The sequence below is a fragment of the Tympanuchus pallidicinctus genome, unplaced genomic scaffold, assembly GCF_026119805.1.
Source record: "Tympanuchus pallidicinctus isolate F22 unplaced genomic scaffold, pur_lepc_1.0 scaffold12, whole genome shotgun sequence".
NCBI lineage: Eukaryota > Metazoa > Chordata > Aves > Galliformes > Phasianidae > Tympanuchus > Tympanuchus pallidicinctus.
This window is the reverse complement of record NW_026294637.1, coordinates 3,226,529-3,246,369: the sequence shown is the minus strand read 5'-3', so window position 1 is coordinate 3,246,369 and position 19,841 is coordinate 3,226,529. Positions and strand designations below refer to the sequence as shown.

At 40.3% G+C, this 19,841-nt stretch overlaps 1 protein-coding gene across 7 annotated transcripts in view; it reads right to left on the bottom strand.

The window, feature by feature from the left end:
- ADAMTS17 (ADAM metallopeptidase with thrombospondin type 1 motif 17) overlaps nucleotides 1–19,841 on the bottom strand; it is a 166,766-nt gene that overhangs the window by 15,045 nt on the left and 131,880 nt on the right. For all 7 annotated transcript variants that reach the window (XM_052672570.1, XM_052672566.1, XM_052672567.1 and 4 more), the window contains 2 exons: nucleotides 9,380–9,584; nucleotides 5,182–5,334 (listed from right to left, as the gene is read on the bottom strand). In XM_052672570.1, the coding sequence (XP_052528530.1) occupies nucleotides 5,182–5,334; nucleotides 9,380–9,584 (358 nt within the window). The remainder of the gene's footprint in view (nucleotides 1–5,181; nucleotides 5,335–9,379; nucleotides 9,585–19,841) is intronic.

The window sequence follows — 19,841 nt, the reverse complement described above, 5'->3', positions numbered from 1 at the left end:
CAGATTCTGATCTGAATTGCCTTGGCATAAGCTTGCAGTAATTTAAGTGGCTGAATCAATCTGCATTTATACCAGTGCCAGACAGAATGATATCTGACCCCCAGCGCTGAGTGAGACCTTTGGCTTGTGGCCAATGGATTGGAAGGAAGAATGAAAGACAGCCTGGATTCACATCAGGAAATATATAATATAGGCCTTTATATTTACAGAGTATCTACTGTAAAGAAAAGAAAAAAAAAGGCAAAGTCAATATATTATAAGGCTTCTATGCATCTTTCTTCCTCTAAAAACCTTTTCATTGGGCTATGTAATATAATAGGTTAATGAGCTAAATTGTTGACTGAGGAACAGATGTTGCATGTTTTAGCTTCTGCCAACAAAACTGGAAATGCATCCTTGTGAAAATCTGCACTAACGATGTAGTTAGTGTATCTTGCTTGTAACCATGCCTTCCTTGACATAATACCAGCTAAAAGAAGAACAGCCAAAGAAGTGAAATGGGGAACTCTGAACCATTTTGTGCTTTTGGCTTGAAATAGAATACTTCAGTCACAAGACACAAATAGAGTATGTTGGGGCACATAAAACAGAGAAACAACTAAGTACAACTGGAAATGAAGAAAAATCCATAAAAGTCTTCTGGAAGATTACTCCTGCTCTGTAATCTCACCTTTTCAGTTATACCTTAGAAGAGCCCATAAGCTAACTGGAGAAAAGGAACTGAAAAGATACAGCGTTAGCTTGCACATCTGCCCCTAGGTGATTTACCTGCTTCGTCATTCCAAGATTAGAAGGGGAAAGTGCTGAAGACAGAGTGGGGAGGCCAGTGTAGCTAAAAAACAGTCCCCAGTGCTGCATCTTCGAGCACAACTGCTCTTTGTCACTACCACAGCTAGCTGGTCCGTCTAGGCTGTACCTCATCTCCCTGCAGCAGGCCAGCAACACACTCCCAAAGCATCTGGGACATCTGGTTCCACTGCAGGAGTCACGGCAGACTCGAGCACAACTCAGAGTCCTGCAGCCTCGAGCACATGAGGAGCACAGATGCAGACAGTGCATCCTGCAAAGCGATCGAGACAGCCACATTCTATCCACCAGCTACCTGCATGCTTTACAGGAATGTAATCCTTGACCTGAAGTTTGCCAACAAAACACGACTGATGGTGAAAGAATGAACTACTATCTTGTTAATGCATCGGAGGCATAGTTTCAGCAGCTTAGGAATCTGAGGCAAGAGCTGGGAAAGCGAGCGATCTATGGCTGTTCTTTTGACCAGCACAGCTACAACAAAAATGTGAAAATGTTTCTAGTGCTACAACCTTTAACAGCTCAGATTTCAAACACGCAAGAAGTATTGCAAGGACAAAAGAGTGTATGCGATGTTTGTTTCTTTAACTGAGTACAAACTGGATGTGGAATTTCCTTTTGGAAGAAAAGACTGAACGGGAGATGACTTGGATTCCCATTTGTATATTGCATCATACAAAAAAAAGAAAGGATGATATAACGAACTGCAATTCTAAAGAATCCAGGCAATAGTAAAAAATAATTTCAGGTTAACACCTTCAGTGGGTCTCTCACTTTAAAATCTGCCTTTCTGCTAGGTTTGAAGACTTTCAGACCAGGAATATTTTTGTTATGCTGTTCATACTAATGCTGTATTTGTGTAAATGATAAAAATAAGATTCTTTTTGTTAAGAATGAAAAAGTTGAAAGTTTAGGAATGCTAGCAAGTTGGAGGTTATCATGGCTACTAGTAACAGAACAATATTCTGTCTTCACAAGTACACTAGATAGTATGTCAATCTCAGGCTTTGGACTAATAAAGGTAACTTCACAGAAATTTAAATAACATCACAAACCTGAACATATGTATTTGCAAAGCAAATTAGATATATCAGCTCCCTGTGGCACAATTCAAAGAAACTGCAAGTACACTGGGAACACGCAAACAGCCCAGACTGACTGCAAAATCCACTCCATTAGCTCCAAATCCCTGCATCTTCTGAATGGAACATGATCTAAAATCTTACATAGGATAAGCGTGTCCATTGCTGTCAGCTATAGCAGTTCTTGTTTGTGTCTGTGATCTCATGACTGAAGGCATTCTTAGTAAAGCTCTGGGGAGCTCCTTAGGCAAGTCTTCTCATGCACAGAGCCTATGTGTTCTATAAATGCTTCTACTGCTCCTCTGACAAAAATAAGAGTCTGCCCCTCAGAGAGCCCATTCTATTTACGTTGTATCCAGACATGGATTTTTAATGAAGTTTTGCCTCTTTCCTACAAGACTTTGGGATATACTCAAATGATCTTAGTTTGGGACAGCTCAGGATTGAATGCCAAGGCAGCATGCAAGTTGTCTGCATAAAAAGCATCTGTCCCTCCTTCTATCCTGTGGTAATTACTACTGATCATTCAATCTTGCTTCCTTGATGATTCTTAATAGAAACAAATCCACAATGCAGTTAATCACAAAAGGTTGTTGCTTGTTCTGAAATCAAGCTGTAATGGTAGAAAATGTTTCCATCTCAGCACAAAGCTCTCTCACAGTGATTTTTATAGCACTGGCAAAACAAGAACTAAACAAACAGAAAACAAACAACCAAAAAAAAAAACCACCCAAAAATGTTCTACAATGGAATTTTAACCTGGAATTGTGAATTTTAAGGAGTTTGCTATAATTTGACTTTAGAAGACTGTATGTTTCTCCTTAATGGTCAAATTGTTTAAGCCAGACAACACCAGAAAGGAATTGCTGATAGTGTAAAGGTCCTTCTCCTACATCTGAGCCCTGCATTAAAGCTTCTGGATCCTGAAAATGAAAATCCTGACTGGATCTGCAAAGAATTCCACACTAAGTATTTCAGCTATCTGGGTTTCTGAGGTAATAAACTTTCTCAAAAGAACTATATCTATCCATACCTTTCTTAAGCCATCCAGTGATGCTTCTTGTTCACCTCTCTACTCAGAGGATAAGAATCTAATTGTGTGATCCAAGTCTTCGTGTCATTAACCAAGACGTCTAGAATTTTTAATGTTCATTATAAACCAAATCTAAGTCCAAGAACATCTGCTGAATTTGCACAGGGTGAAATTCCTGGGAAGCTGAGAGTTGGCACGTGTTCTCTGCAGGCAGAAGCAGACCACATAAACAGCACACAAACTTCTGTGCCCTTCTGCACAGAGAAGATCCTAATCCCAAGTTAAGAACTGCAAATAACAAGTGATTTTGCACGGAACTTGCACTGCACATGTGCAGAGACTAAATCTATCAACAATGCTATTTACTGTGACCAATGCATGACTGCAGCCTTTCTAGCAATGAGCCAATTTCTTTATCAGATGGGAAGCATTCATACAGTACTGAACTTTCGATCCATGTAATCAGTGAATACATGATTATTTCATATTCCTCCTATAAAGAGAATCCGTGTCAATTCTTCTGCCAACATCTCTTAAAATTCCACAAATAAATAAATAATGTTATTTCACCTGTTAACACAGGAACTGTTTATTTTGGCCAAATTGTGTGGATTCTGTGTGCCAAGTTATAAATAAAATAACGTTCAATACTCTAAACATTCTGTGATACAAATTCCTGGCTCAGCACAAGTACAGATCTTTTGCCTATGGCTGGTTCTTAAATCACGCTCCAGCACTGACACCATTAAATTCATGCATCTCTGACACGGTGTATCTATAAATATTTGTAATTCCCAATTGTAATGCAAAAAATACAATTGCAGATAAGGCAATTTGCCCATCATGGGCCTCTGCTTCAGTGGATTTTGCTTGCTGGAGTTTGGGTTTTTGGAAAGCAAAATGCAACTACTGTATCCCAGTGGTTTCTGCACATGCCGTACATTCCAGAACAAAAGTAGGCCTTCTGTTTCAAGAGCAGAACAGTTACAAAGATAAGATAAAACCAAACTGGAATATAATATTCCTGGGAAATTTCAAGGCTTTATACAAACATGAAGTTGGTAATGTAAAGGATGTGTTACGAACAACACTGGCAAAGGCTGAATTTCTTATACTGCTGGGCTTCCTTCCCAAGCAAAACTATCTGCTACTTTAAGATCAGAATGCAAATACAGAGCAGATTCTGCACTGGTTTAATCCACTGCACATAGGAATTAATTCCACTGATGTCACCAGAGAAACTGTGTTCAGACAGATCTAAATGAAAGTGAAATCCAGCCCTAAGGAAGGGACTGATGGTTTTGGCTTTGCCTTTAAATAGAGGGCAAACTTTCATCTCAGATGGCTGAAGTGAAGCACTGGAATGTGCTGTGTAGGTCTCAGAATAGCATGAGTTGTACAGCTCTAGTTTTGCATCTGTGGTAATAAAATGGTATACCATCAGACTCTGAAAGCAAAATCTGCATGAGAAGGGCAAACAATTCAGCAGTGTGTGCCATCAGTTAACCTTTGTCTCTCTGAGAGTTTGCTAAGGCTTCCACATTCTACTTAATAACAGTTCTCCCAGACCCTCAAACTCACCACCTGTGGAACAAGAGGTATAAGGCTCAGCTCTCAGCTGAGTACTGATGCTTTGAGGGAGACAAAACTTTCATCACATCTTCTCTTCGTGAGATTTCTCTTTTTCTCAGTGACTAGGTTTCTAATTTGAAGTCTAAATACTTAACTGATACACATACTTGAAGAAAGAAAACATCTACTATTTTCCTTTCAGGCTGCCCAGGCTGGGCATGCGATTCCCGCTTAACTCCCTGAAGTCCTGGCAGATACTGTTAATGAACTTCTTTGTCAACCTGTTAGCCAGGTCGATTCGGAGCTGGTTTTTTTGAAACATATAAAGCAGTTCCAGCACTGCTCATGAAGTGGCCTTTTAATGCAAAGAGCTGAGTTGATGGATGAATTTTGGCCTGTGGTGAGAATCTTCATTTTTAGGGTGGAAGTTGTGTGGGTTTAGCGGATGAATGGATAAGATGTCCGTTAATACTCATTTTGAACCTGTTTGTTGACATATCCACAAGCCTCTGTTGCAGTATTTGGGTCACAAGTGGCATAAAGGGAAAGTTTAAATCCCGGCAAAAAACATCAATCAAAAGCTTCCGTTCAAAGTATTTAAACTGCAGAACAGACTGCACATGGAAGCACAGCATACTGAACATCTTTGGATTTAGAGAGAAAATACCGTGCACTGCTCACTGGTACCTTAGACCAATCGCCTGTTTTCCATTCATAACAGCCTGTGTGATCCTCACATTCTTCTTCGTCTCTTGGCCTGGTGGCTGCATCACATTTTCCTTGAGAATTTGTACATGTTACTGTCCTTTTTTGGATCCCTTTGCCACAGTCTGCTGAACACTGCAAAACAACAGGTATGTTTTATTATTTCTAGGAATCATGCAACAGAATTTGTATTTTTGTAACATATCTAAAAGGAAAGCTTAGTTTTATGCACACAAAACCTGATAACTTGCAAAATTTTCCCCCAACAACTGAAACCATTTTCAAACATGATTCGTCTGAATAATATGTGATACACTTCTGTGATCTTTTACTTGTGAAAAATAGCATCGCGCTAGAAATGGTGTTACTGATAACTAAATCTTGCATTTAAGAGCTCATTATTCGTAACAGAACTGCCATATACCCTTATGTATCACAGGAGTACAACAATGACGAAAAATGCACTTTATGTAGCAGGAGATTGTGGTTACAAAACCACCTCTGCAGTACTGTTCGTATGCACCCTGGTGAATCCACTGCTCTCACACATGTTCTCATGTGCACACGTGTGACCTTCACTCTTTGAACTGCCACCTCCTCATCACCGCGATGTTAATTTCAAAGAACTTGAAGTGTACAAAGCAGATCGCTCAGCAGAGACACCACTCAGTGAACCACAGAGCTGTCATCACCTTCCGGCCTTGGCCAGCAAGCTGCCCACATTCATCAGCAGGTACAAAAGATGGGCCCCTCAGCATCAAAAGCATAACCAGGGACTGTGGGAATGCAGCAGGCTACTAGGGCTGCTAGGATCAGTTGCTGGAGAAAGACTTGATTCAAGCATTTTGGGCACTAGCAACAAACATCCATGCAAGTGAGCAAATATTGTCCACAAATATTTTAATGCTTAGATGCTGTTATTTAGGCACTTTGAAAAAGTAGAAATAACTGGCAGCACATTTGCTATCTCTGACAACAGTTGACTGGAAATTCTGTTTTACTGGTGAATTTATCTTGACTGCAACAGGTGGGAAAAAGACACTGCTGTGAACTGAAATGGAGAAACGTTTTAAATAACCAGTTCAGTCACAGGTTAATAGATCTACCAATGCTGATACAGCCATCTGTGTGCATGCTACTACACAGCAGCACAGCTAGTCTCTCTGCTCTTCATTTTCATGCCACTGCAGTGGTTAGGAGTGAGAAATTTTCTTTAAGAGCCACTGGGGACAGGTGGATGGAAAAATGATATATGTATGAACTGAGATAAAAACTAACCTTCTCTAGCATGTCAAGTTCTCCCCTTTAGGGGATCGGCACGGAAAAAGACAGTTGAGTTGACACTGAATAAATACTGAAGATACGAGATATTCTGTGAGGTCTTTTGAACATAATCCAAGAAGCTTCTCCATCCAGGGGGTCTATGCTGGAAACAAGTGTCAGCTTGATATAAATTACATCAAATGGACAAATCTCAGCATGCCTGTCTAATCGTCTTAAAAATACAATCCAGGCAGTTCTGACCTGCTGGCCTTGTTAAGGACATGAATGACAAGCGTTTATGAGCTGGCAAGCAAACAGACGTGCCTTTAAATACTTCAGAGCACTACAAAGTGACTTCTTGAAAATCTGGGAAGCCTTCCACTTAATTTACTATGTGCTGCTCATGGCATGACCGCCTTACGGATGTAACATCTTTGTAACAAGCACAATTGTAGAGCTGTGCTAGATACCAGGATGAATTCTTCCAGGCTTTGCACAATTCCAGAAACTGCTTTGCTGGAATCCTCAAAATGCACGAATTGCCAGAGAGCCAACACCGGAGCTCCCTGAACAGTACCTTAAAGCCACAAATTCGCCCTAAGCAGTACAGATTTTCCCATATAAACTATAATTTTCTGCAGCTCTCAGGGTGGACTCCTTGGGGTTGCTCTTGTTTGTCTCAAACTATAAAGAACAATATATAAAATAATTCAAACGGTCCAATTTACTGAAAGTAAATCAAACTGAAACAGGAGTATTTTTCACAGTATGAGAATCCTCTAGGTGGGTTGTACAACTGAGTTTGGGAAAGACATCAACTGTTTATTCTTCCCAAAGCTTTTAAGTCATTCGCAGATCAGTATTGCATTTACTTTTCCTAGACAAAAGGTTCCCAACAGGTCTTTGGTTGTCACATATAAATCATTCCTTTTAAGAGGTTTTTTTTTTGTTCAAGTCCTCTGTCATCGTGATTTTTTTCTCATGCATAGATTTTACACAGATTCTAAAACAAGATAGTCTACTAGGAGCCCCTTAGTGTCTAGTTTAGATGATCAGGTTTTATTTTATTAGCAAATTATCTATTCGAATCCCACAGTTTTGTAAAGGAGTATCACAACTTTGCAGTTAAGATATGACTCTTTTATTTGAAGGAAATCCATTGTTTTTTTCTACTCAAGTTCCCTAACAGCAGAAACATTCACCTTTTTGTGACAGTCTCTATTTCTGTCATTAAAAATGGATTAAGTGGTACTTTGTCCAAAATAATCTCAAGTGTTTGGCAATAAAAGTGGAACTTAATTTTTTCCACACTGAAGACTGCAATGGAATTTGCTTTGAGAACACACATTTTTGATTGGGGACCAGACACCAATGTGTTCAACTGTTTTTGTTGTATAACCAGAAGTTCAAAAACACACACAAGAAAATTGATTTATAAAATGTTATTACTACTATGATATTTTTTCCACAATATTAGAACAAAATGAGTTACATGGTCACAAATACAGAAGATTTCCAGTTCATAAAAAACCTTCTGTAACATGACTTACTCCAATTAAAAACAACAACACAGAAGCACCTAACATTGAAAAAAGACCATGAACACTCCAATGACAAAATTCACCCTGTAAGGCAGGTAGGAGCTGCAGTGAGAAGACTAGTCTGCTATATACACTGCTACAGCTCACCTTGCATAGCTATAAGAAATAAAAGGAGCACCATCTGAAAGGTTTATTTTTGTAACACATGAAAGACGTATCAGAGAAATTATTAAAACTCAATGTATTTCTCCACATCTTTTCAAAACAGGTAAAAGAATCTAATGCATTAGTGAACAGGTACAGTGTCCTACTGAAAGGAAACACTACTCTCACTTGAGTGTTTCACTTGCCAAGCAAAGATTTTCTGTTCAAAAGGTGGACAATGGATCCACACTGTGTTTTTGTTAAGAGACACTGTTCTTCAGTGCCAGGTCCCTGGTATCTTGTGTTCTGTGACTTTTCTAACAATAATATTTTGCAAAAGATCTTTGACAATGCTTTAAACAGGAGCTCACTGTTTCAAAATAGAGACAAAAAACAATGAAATATCCTGCCCACAAAAATGCCCGTTTCTGGACAGACTTGTAGCACAGCCAGGCTGGAATGAGACTGGTAGCGACATACGTACTGCACCAATACTGACATCATCTTTTCATTGTTCAGATCAGCCTAACAGATACAGCACCAAACCTGACATGGAAACCCTATTAGAACCATTACTCACAAGGTACAGGCAAGGTTACCATGTATTTGCTGAGTGCTTCTCGTGAACTGTAAGCATGCTCCTGGTTCACTCTGTTGCTAAACAAAGTGAAGGCTGTCCAGATGACACTTTGTTAATATGTGAAATGGATTTATAATATCTGAGAATAACTTCTTAACTCTCTGCAGCTACATGGAGACACACAAGAAAGCAAAGTATAACCAGCTTTTCTATGTTCCTGGAATTACACAAAAGAGGGTTAGACAAGGCCCAAAGACTGTATATTCTCTGCAACATGCAGCTGTTTGATAAATATGGTATTTTGTTTCATACCACATTTAAACAGAGCCAGAAGATCTGTTAGGTTCCTACACTTCCAGCTGTAGGTCAGAGAAATGTTTTTCCTTGGTGGTCAGGCTTTTCAGATGGAAAGATATAGTTAACATAGCACGATATCTAATACTTGCCTTAATAACTCATCTGGTATGTGATACAAACCTCAGCTTCAACCTAATCATTTCAACAAAAACCAATCCTACCTAGTGCCTCAGTACTGCAGGTTACCAAGTATGCTGACCGTGAGAATGTGCTTAACTTCATGCTCTTAGCTAAATTAGGGCAGCATATCCAGAACTGTGTGCTGTCTGGCTTCTCTCTTGGGTCAAATTCTTACCTTTGACCACTCTGATGCTTCCCAAATTGAGAGGCAGTCCCGTCCTTCACAGCTTTGTACTGTTGCTGGTTTGTTGCCAAGGCAGTAGAGGTCTCTTGTGTTAACATAGGTGCCATTTTGCAGCTGATAAACACAAGTCACTTCCCGATGCTGGATACCTTTCTCACAAGTGGCAGAGCAGGGACTCCAATGGCCAGTCACCCACCTGGGAAGGAGACAGAGAGGGAATATTTAAAAAAAAAAAAAAAGAAAAAAAAAAAGTAGGATAAAATATTGTGCTTAACCTGAAAACAGAGAAATGAGAAATTGGCAACTCTTTCTAGGTTTGTGGGTACTCCAGTGTTGCTGTACTGCTGTCAGACTGAGATCTGGCCTAAGTATGTAGAGCAGAAAGGGGCTGTGTACAAGTGAATATCTGCTCTTGGCTCCATGCTACACAGAAACATTCATAGAATTAGGGACCTTAAAAATGGGGAATAATTGCCTCTGGCCATTGTTAGTAAATTTGAATACTATTTAACTGCTCAATAAATACTTAAAAATACAAGATTACTCCACTAGAAAGGAATCTGCAACCCTGATTCAAAGCTGCCATAAGGATGTACCATAACACAAACTGGATGGGAGTGGGGGATACTTACCTTTAACCATCATTTTTCTGAGCTTTGGGATTCATTCACTTTGTAAGCACATTTCAGTTGCCATTTGCTTTCCCTTTGATCAAATGTGCTGGGAACAAATGCACGAACATCGTTTCGGTTTGTTTGTTTGCTTTGTTTTCTCTTTAAAGGCTCACAATGCTGTGAGTTGTTTGGGTTCCTCCCAGTGTAAGGGACAGCTACTATGAGCAGACCCTTGCTGTGGCCATGCATCCTTCTAGCTCAGTGTAAGGCTGACTGAAAGGCTCATAACAAGATGCTCTGGCAGCATCACTGTGGTTAAAAAGCTGGCCTAAGTGGCAGTGGATAAAATGTCTGCGAAGAATCTGAATTAGGAGGTATATAGAGAGGGACAATTATTTCCTAAAGACAAGCAGCATTCATCTTCATGCCTCCTGTAATCTGTCAATGAGGAACATCTCTTTGTAATTACAGGCATTCCTGGATGAAGTGAATGATGGGAACAATAATTGTAGGCACTAGGCACCAGAAGGCTATCATCATCAGGTAATTGACCTTCTAGCCTGTTATTTAGGACTGTCATCTGGATTAGCATCCTAATACCATGAATCTTTTACTTGTCACCCATTCCTGGGTTGCCTGTAATGACAAGGACCAAAATAAGAACATTCAAATATAAAAGCTTGCTTAGAAATATTGTTTCATTTTACTGAAGTTTCCAGTAGTCAAGATAGAGCAACATACAACACCTTACGAGTGATACTTCTTTTGAATTTGCTCCATAATGCCTCAAAAATCTAACAATTCTTTCTCTTTCTGACATTTGTGAGTGGGGAAAAATCATTTCAAAGCAATTTGCAGAAACATCCTCATTTGGTGCAACTGGCATGAATTCATTTGCCAGCTGCTGTGACTGGTGACCTGCTGAGACAGCACTGATGACAGCAAAGGCAGAAACCAATTAGTTTGAGCAGAACAGGATCAGGAAGGCTGGCCACCTGTCTTTTGTGGAACAGAGCCCCATTCAAGTGTTTCTTTGCAGAAAAGCAGTTGACACATTTGTGAATTTCTGTTGGCTAAAGCAGCTCGCAAACTACCAAACATATTCTCTAGACAGTCATTTTGGTGCATCACTGTGGCTGAGTACTTGCTATTTACTTATGGAATGGGAAAATGCCAGCTGAGAGAAGACTGAGCCTGACAAAAATTGACTTTGAGTGCAGAAATCGATGTTCATGAAAATTAACAGCCAGGCTCCCTCGCTACCAGCTGGGCTGTGCCCTGCTAGAGCCCACGTGTAGGCAGCTATTGAGCCAGGTGAAGGAACCGTTCAGTAAGGGCACAAAGGGGGAAAAAGTAACTTTGCTTTATGAGCTGAATGTGAGTCACAGGGCCAGGAAGGGTTTCTGTTGAGGCTCCGCTGAACTAATATTCACTTCAGCACCATGCTCTCACTGTGATCTACAGCTACTGGCAAAAGAAAAAGGGACTGAAAGCAAAGGAGAAAGATAAAAATACATTCTTGGCAGAAGCTGTCTGTGTGCTTTCATTTAGGATGGGCAGCATGCTGCATGCCAACTATTTCCAAGATGCCGTAAGAAGTCAGGTTATGATTTTCCCTTCAGGAAGAAAAATTCCTTTTTCTATTTTTCTTTTGTTACTTCTGTGGAGGGGAGAAGTCACCTCATTTCTACCCTGCTGAGTGATCTCGGGTTAGGGCTGCTCCAGCACACACACACGCATAGGTCAGTGCGACAAAAAGAACAAGTATCATCATCAACATGAGAAGACTGCACAGAGCATCAGTCAAAACCTAGAGTATCAACAGAAAGCTATGGCTCAGGTCATTTCTGATCTAGTCTGTGGCAAAGATGTCATCACCCCAGCATTTTTATTACAGTGGTAATCACATGGCCAGCTTCAGCTACATATCCACCACATCCATCCCTCATCCTAGCCTGCATTCACTGATGGGTACAAAGAAGATGGGACACCCCATAAAGGATCTCTGAAATCTCACAGCCTACTTGTCCTGCTGGTGAAACTGTTATTTTATTGCCTGGAAGACACTAAAGATGTTTAATTACTCTGACAGGATTTCAACATCACAGCACACTACCAAACAGAAAAGACAAAAGATTTGTTGTTAAAATGGTTAAATATGAAAATTCCTGTCAGTTTCAGAGTTAGTAAAGGTTAGCAGCATGGTATTTGTAAAATTACTAATTGCATGTAATAAATAAGCTGGGAAGACAAACGAGATGCACAAATAGCAGCAATCATTGTTACAATTAAATTACATACAGACATTTTCCTCTCTGTGCTGTTTAAGTATTTTTCTTATGACAATGTCAAAAACAATTCCAGTGTTCAAACACAGAACTCCAAGTCAGCCCTGTATTACTAACCAAGCCCATTAACAGTTGTACACTAAGCCACATGTATAACGTAGACCATTCGGCTTTATCCATGCTTTTTTTTCCCCCTCCATTTTGCAATCTTACACCTATGGAAGATTCAAGGGTTAGATGATCCCTGCTGCTGGTTAGATTTATGAAGAAAGTAGTAAGCTCTTAAGTAGAGATTTTTTAACCTAGAGAGTGGCTGTCTTTCTAGCTAAAAAATGCACTGTAGGGTCTGTTTTTCTCTAGTCTCAGAAGTCTGGGATGGGCAGAACATGCAATCTGAGAGGGCTGTTTTAAATCTACCTTCTGAGTCTTCTTCAACCTCTGACCTCTCCATATCTCTGTTAAGAAATTGGGAGTTCTTCTCATCTGCTATTGCAACAACCATCTGGCAGGCCCCTGGAGCAAACGTGAAATATCTTTAAGAGGTTCAGTTCATCATTTGATCTTCGTAGAGTCTGGATTAGTCCATTAACATTGAATTATCTATTCTACCTACTTGCCTAAGACTCCCACATTTTCTCTGAAAAAAAAAAAAGAAAAAAAAAGGAGTTTACAATACTATGTACACAAACCCATAGGAGATGAAATGTCTGCAAATGACCAGTTGCAGCTAAAGATTTGGGAAAATATGCAGTGAAGAGGGTCCAGGCTGAAGGATGAGGTGGAGAAGTACAATCAAAAGACATGTGGTCACTTTTCAGATCAAAAAGTAATTGCATGTTCTAGGATAAATACTGCAGCTCATTAAGTTTCACCTGATTATTTCTGACTTGAGCCCTGCATAAGACTGGTGCCTGCAGGTTGGTTCTGGCCCACTAACAGAACACCCACCATATGTTTGCACACACGCTCACTGCCCCAGAGGGATTGTGTTACTTCTGTTCCCTCGCAAATGCTACACTGAAATTTCCTTGCTTTGGTAGTAATAGCTTGGACCAAAGATACATTTATAATAACACTGATAATTCTATTTTTAGTAAACCCGGTTTTTGATTACTATTAGTTCAGAGCCTGCACCACCACTAAATTATCAGAAGACATTTGCTACTAAACAATATGTAGCTGATTTGAAAAATCACGTTACAGATACTAATGTAAAGCAGTGCAATTTGAACACTCCAACACTTTGTTGTTCACTTTTTGATTTAATGTAAGTTGTTGAGTTACTGAACAGGAGGGGATAACTCCATTTTTAATTAGAACTGGTTGTCTTTAGCTCCGGTCTTTGATGCAAAATCATGTTGAAGTTGCTGTTATTTTTCCAAGGCACCTGAATGAAATTGTGGCTCTACTGAAATCATGCACAGCTCTGACTAACATCACTGGGGCCAGCATTTCACATGGAGTAAGTGCAGAAAGCAGAACAGGAAAAGATTTCCGAGAATCAATCACCTGAAACTGATCATCAGATATTTTTTGCTTGTATCTATCAAACTAAGTCCATACTTGAATGCATAGAGGGACGAAAGCACAGTTTACAAGCAGACCCATGATTTCCACCAAATACACACGCTGTCATTGTATCTTCCTCTCTCCACACACTTCTGAAACTCTCCACTACATCTCTGCTCTGCTGGGGTCAAAATAACCAGGTGAATCTTGATGGCTGGGAGCAGGTTGTGCCGCACCCAGTCACAGTTGTTGCACTGGGTTTTTTTTTTGGAAAAAAAGTACCAGGAATCTAGTAGAATAATACAGCTGCTGATGTCGAAAGTAGGACTCCAAGACTAACATTCCTGTCTGATTGCCTTTATAAACAGTGCTCAGTAATTTTCCAGTACAGTAGTCATTCTGCAAGCAGACTTGCCAGCTTTTGCTCACACAGATTTCTTTTTTTCTCTAGTGATTATCTTTTTGACAGCTTTATTTTTTTTAATTTCCCATTACAAAACTAATCAGAAGACACTGTCTTATAATTTACGCGCGCTTCAGGAAGCTGCTTTTTAATTTCTTCAAATCCAACTCTATGATTCTCCCTCCTTTCTCCCTGAGATGGAGCAGATCACTCTGTTTCCAAAATGTCAGTGTGGCATTAAAGTGACCAGTTGTCCTTGTTTGCAGCTGCCTCGCTGCACTAAGGCACAAAATATCAGCATGTTAAGAGATCTTTGCAGTGAGATCCCCCTCTCCTGATCCATGGTGTGCGTTTGGTGGGGCAGCTGGCACCCAGCTCCATTCCCTGCCATTCAGTGAAGGCCATGCAGGATATAAGCAGCATGAAGAGCATTACCACAGACAGCAGAAGGGGTGACTTTCACCCATAATTAAATATTTTGCTAGATCATCCCACTAATCCCTTTTTGTGGGTAGAGATTACACTTGGCCTGAAGAGCTTTAAACCAAAGAGGCACAGATCATTTAACATTTTAAAATAATACAATGTTCAAACATAAGGTTGTTGAGTCAAACATTACAACTGTGATGTAAGCCAGCCAGGGTGTTTACACCAAAGCTAAGAAACCTGTCTCATGACTCCATGTGAAAACCAATGCCAAATAAACTTCAGCTCCAGCCAGCCATCTTAAATTATTTGATGTAAATGCATTTACCAGTAGCCAACAAACCCTCCTAATTTTATCCTCTGCTTATTCCCAAGCCTTTTCTCTTACTTCTTTTCCAGAATTGCCTCAATGAGCTGAGTTGCTGGATTTCCTTGGAAACATCTTTTTGTCTTTCAGTAGCTAATTAACTCCTGACTGCCTGTTGCTGTACTTAATGAACTGCTTACAGCACAGAACGCACATGATTTTGTCTCCTTCTAGTGGATGGCGATAACGAGATGTGCCCACCATAGGACATCAGTTACCCACAGCAGCTACTCACAAGGGTACCCAGTTAGTGTCATCCTTCTGTTCTGCAGCATTTGGCTTTGTCTGCAAGCCCTGCTAGAGCCCAAAGAGCAGCCAGCAGGGCGCAGCATCGCCTGCTCGCTCAGGCTGCAGCCACCGGGCCTTGCACCGTGTCCAGCACAGTCCTGGCAAATTCATTAGACTGATTTGAGAAATCCCAACTCCAATTTTGGGAAGTGCTTCAAAATGAGCTCTTACGTGGTACCTCCTTGGATCAGAGGGTGCTAACATTACTATTTATGCCAGATTTCCAGCAGGCTAAAATGATTTGAAACCATCCCCATAGCTATTCTTTTTTTTTTTTTTTCCATGTAACCAAAATCAAAATACACAAGAGGGAATGTTTCTTAGCATAAGGCACAGATAAGGTTCTGAACTCTGTGCCACTGGATCTTAAGGATGATAAAGCTTTGTCCTGGTTTCAAAAGAGTCTGAAAACATTGATGAAACTGCATACCTGTTAATTACATAGCATCCACTCTAGCTCTGTCCCTTAACATATACTCCCAATACATCCCTCCACTTCAGTATAATTTCCATACAGCCCTGTAAGTAACTTCTTGGTTTTCTCAAGGAGTTTTCCACTAGAGAGCTCTCCTGAATTCTGTGGGGTTTTTCTGCAAGACTTTCACCTTGCAAAATAAAATCAATACTTTTCTGCTCCTCATCTATGTGTAATAACTCAAATAAATGTGATGCAAACAGATTGGAATTGAGACTAGACTGAACACAGCAGGACTCATCTGACTACGGCCCAGGTCATACTACTCCAAAAGAATTTCCCCTGTAACTGTCAGTGATCATCATCATCCCTGGGCTGGGGAAATGACAGGGGTCCACTGGCAGGCACTGTCAGCCCTCACACGCTAAGGCAAAGCATGCTCTGAGTGGTCACTGGCCTTCTGGGCAAGCATGCAAGGTGCTGAGCCAGCTAAGGCCTTGCCTGACTCTTATAACTGGTTTCCTTTTACATGCAGCAGGAATCACTGTGGTGCATGAGCCTTTGGACAGCACAGTATTGGATTCCTGCCCACAGATGGAAAAGTGAAAGGGGACTAGAAGAAAGAAAGAACGAAAGAAGCAATCCGTATAACCACAGGCCTGACCTCAGCTGCATGCCAGCTTTTAGAACAGATTTGGAGGGAAACAATAATCAAGGATATGGTGGTAAACGGAAAATAGGAAAAATGCAACATAGACTTCCTCCAGGCAGACCAGGCTAAACTATGTGGGTGTATTTCTTTGATTAAAGTAACTGCTTTTCCAGACAGTGGAAACATGGTAGATTTAATTGATTTGGTTATCAGTAAAGAACTCCTTCTGCTGCACTGGAAATGCTTAAGCAAGTTGGAGAAACTGGTCACGTGCTGGAAAACACGTGTATCAATGTGCATGGTAGGTGACAGCCAGCCACAGTGCAGTGCTGTAAAGGAAGTATCAGGTACGAAGGGAACTCAGATCAAATAGCAGTGGACTTCCTGTAAGCACTGTCTTACTTTTGATGATTTAGGCACAGAACTGCTGAGAGACTGGTGAAAAACACTGCTGACAGCACAAAGTCTAGAAGCATTGTCAATGGTGTGGAGAAATAGGGTATCACAGAAGATAAACGGAACAAACTTGAGTACTGCGATAAGACAAATAGGTTGAAAATAGCATACCTTGCAAGGTTGTATACTTAAGGGCTAATAACAAGCATGTCTGTGTTAAAGAAGGATTCGTGTGTTGAAACAAATGACAGCAAAAACATTCAGAGTGACTCTAAACCATGAAAGTGATGTAACCATGAAGAAAGCAAAGAATGCATCAGCATTGTTACTGACAACGAAGACAGGCAAGTATGAATGCAACTGTGTAAGGGTTAGATGAAATTGAACCTTGGATTTTCCATGCAGTTCTGGTCCTCTGTGTATTCACATGATGCAGTTAAACAGTTTAAATTATGGCCTGAGTGCAGAACGTGACCAAGGCGACAAAGGGAAGTGAGAATCCATGGGCAGTCTCTCATCCAAAATGAAGTTAGAGAACATTAATGGATTTAACCCAGCAAAATGATAGAAGATAAACCGGATTGCTGTATCATATAGCATTACACATAAAGAAAAGAGCTAGTGAGCAAATAAACAGACCTGAACAAACAGAACAAGAACGAATAGCTGAAAAAGTACAGTGAAGATTGGAAATAAAAGATCTTGACCCACACGAACAGCAAGGTCACAGAAAAGTCTTCCAGCAAGGGAAGTAGGCTGCAGAGCAAAACTGTTTTATGGAAACTAGTGCATAACATGCCACTAGGACTCAAAGATGCTTTCAAGTCCTGAGCAGTGAAAATAAGGGCTTAGGTCTCCTGTGGTTTTCTGTGGATGAAGGCAGTGATTTCTGGCTGTTCATGCTGCTGTTAAGCATCTGTGTAGGAACAGCACATATTCAGCAGGTCCCTAGAAGGACTCAACCTCTATTAAAATCCGTTACAGCAAAGACAAGGAAGATTAACAGTGTTTGCATACAGACCACAGCAAGTCTAGCAGTTGGGGAATTTCACATGGTTTTGGTTCTTTTTCTGCTTTAGAGGGGGGCATTTTCATATCCATAAACCCAACCATGCATGCTGAAATGTGTGGCCACTGGCCGACCTATGTTTTCAGTAATAACAGCTGATGTGATCTGTGATTTCTGAATCTTGTGCCAGCATGAGTGCTGGGTTTGCCTATATATTTGGGTTGGTGTTCAGTGTGCTGGAAGCAACCCATACGCACCGCATGCAAGAATCCAGATTCCATCTGGTTACAGCAGGGTTTTGTAAAAAAATATCTAAAGAGCTAGGCAAAGGATTAGAATAAAGAGGTGCTAATAGGGTGCAGTTGGGACAGGAAAGGAAGCTGTAAAGAATTTAATGGAAAAAGAGGGTCAAGGAACATAAAAAATAAAATAAGAAGAAAAAGAGGCATTTTTTTAAAAGGTGAAAGAGTAACAATAACAAAGAATGAAAGATTCTTTTTTTTTTTTGCCAGTTTCAACAAAACTCTTAAGAAAATTCTGTTCTCTGAAATTTGATTTTAAAACATATCAGTATGTCCAATCCTTTTTATCAGTCTGTTTTGTTTTTTTCAGATGCTATGTTGCAGTTGCAGAGCAATAATCTCCTTGGCCTCATGAAACTACTGTCCTCTACCCCACAATATTTGGCTCTCCCAAGAGGTGGCTGAAGTTCAAAGGGATGTATAATTTGCAAAGCACTTTGAGATCATGCTGGAAGAAACACGCTATTATTAATATCATATACTTTTTTCTCTCCAGATCATTTTATATATAATGTAGGTTACTTTTTATTTTTATTACAATCTCAGCATCAATAGTCCTCTCTGTCTCCTCCATTTGTACGACATGATCTCACTCCATCCCAAGGAGTTTGCAGACCACATTATAAGTGAATTAAGAAAAGATGCAAAGAGTGTGGGATAATGAAGTAAATTCACACAGCATACCCAAAAATGAAACAGAGACCGAGGGCCCAATGACTGCATCCTGGGTTCTGGCCATTACACCTTTCCTTTGAGACAAATTCTCTGTAAGATGATTCCCCTACATTTTGAGTAAAAATGTAAACATACAGCAAAATGCACAAAACAGAGCAGACCTACTGCTGAAAGGAAAGCATTATTCTTTCTTCTGCTCAGGTAAAAGGCTTAGGTCTGAGTGGAAATGGGAAAGGACCTTATTGTAACAAGATGCTACAGTAATTTTACTTCAAACCCTAAAACAAATTCAGGGTTTATTAAGAAAAAAAAAAAAAAAAGCATTGACATGGTGAAAGAGAATGGTTTCTTTAAGATGTTCTTGGTCAGAGAATATGCTAAGCATGCATTTCTAATATCTGGGTGGGCAAACACAAATGGAAATTTAAATTCTACAGAGGCACAGAGAATGTGCTTCTTGAAAATGTTTCCAGTCAAAAGCATGTTAAGTGTGAAAGTGTGGTCTACACAGAGGGAGCGAGGGAGTGTGGTCTGTCAGATCATCAGCAAGGGTTCTGTGGCCACTCTGGGCACTGAGGACATTTGCTATTGACTGTCACTGCTCAGACAGCAGAATGTCACTGTGCTGGAGCTAATTATTCCTGAGGAGAGCTGGGCTAAACTGTGGCTGTACGTTGCCTGATAGCTCTGTACAGAAGAGATGCCTTGGAAAAATATTGAGGGCTGGACACGAATCCACGAAAGAACACAATTTAGATACTGTAACTGGTTTGGTCCTTTCTCAGGAGGTTGTGTGTTATTTTACTTTACTGTGTCTCTGCCCTGAAGAGGCTGCAATATCATGGAGTAGGTATGCAACAAAGAGGAGACTTCACCAAGAGCTCAGGACCGTGGAGATCGCACTGAGAAACAGCACTGTGGGTCCTAAGGCTCTAAAGGACCTGATGGGCAAGACCTCTCTATGCAGTGATCAGCTAATAGTGGCAAAAGCTTCTAACTTCTTCCCAAGCTTTTTTACGCCTCCAGCACCTGCAGCCCCTTCATATGACCTCACTGATTCACTCCAGTCTCTTCCCGATCTATTTTTAAAAAGTCTAAAAGAAATCCTT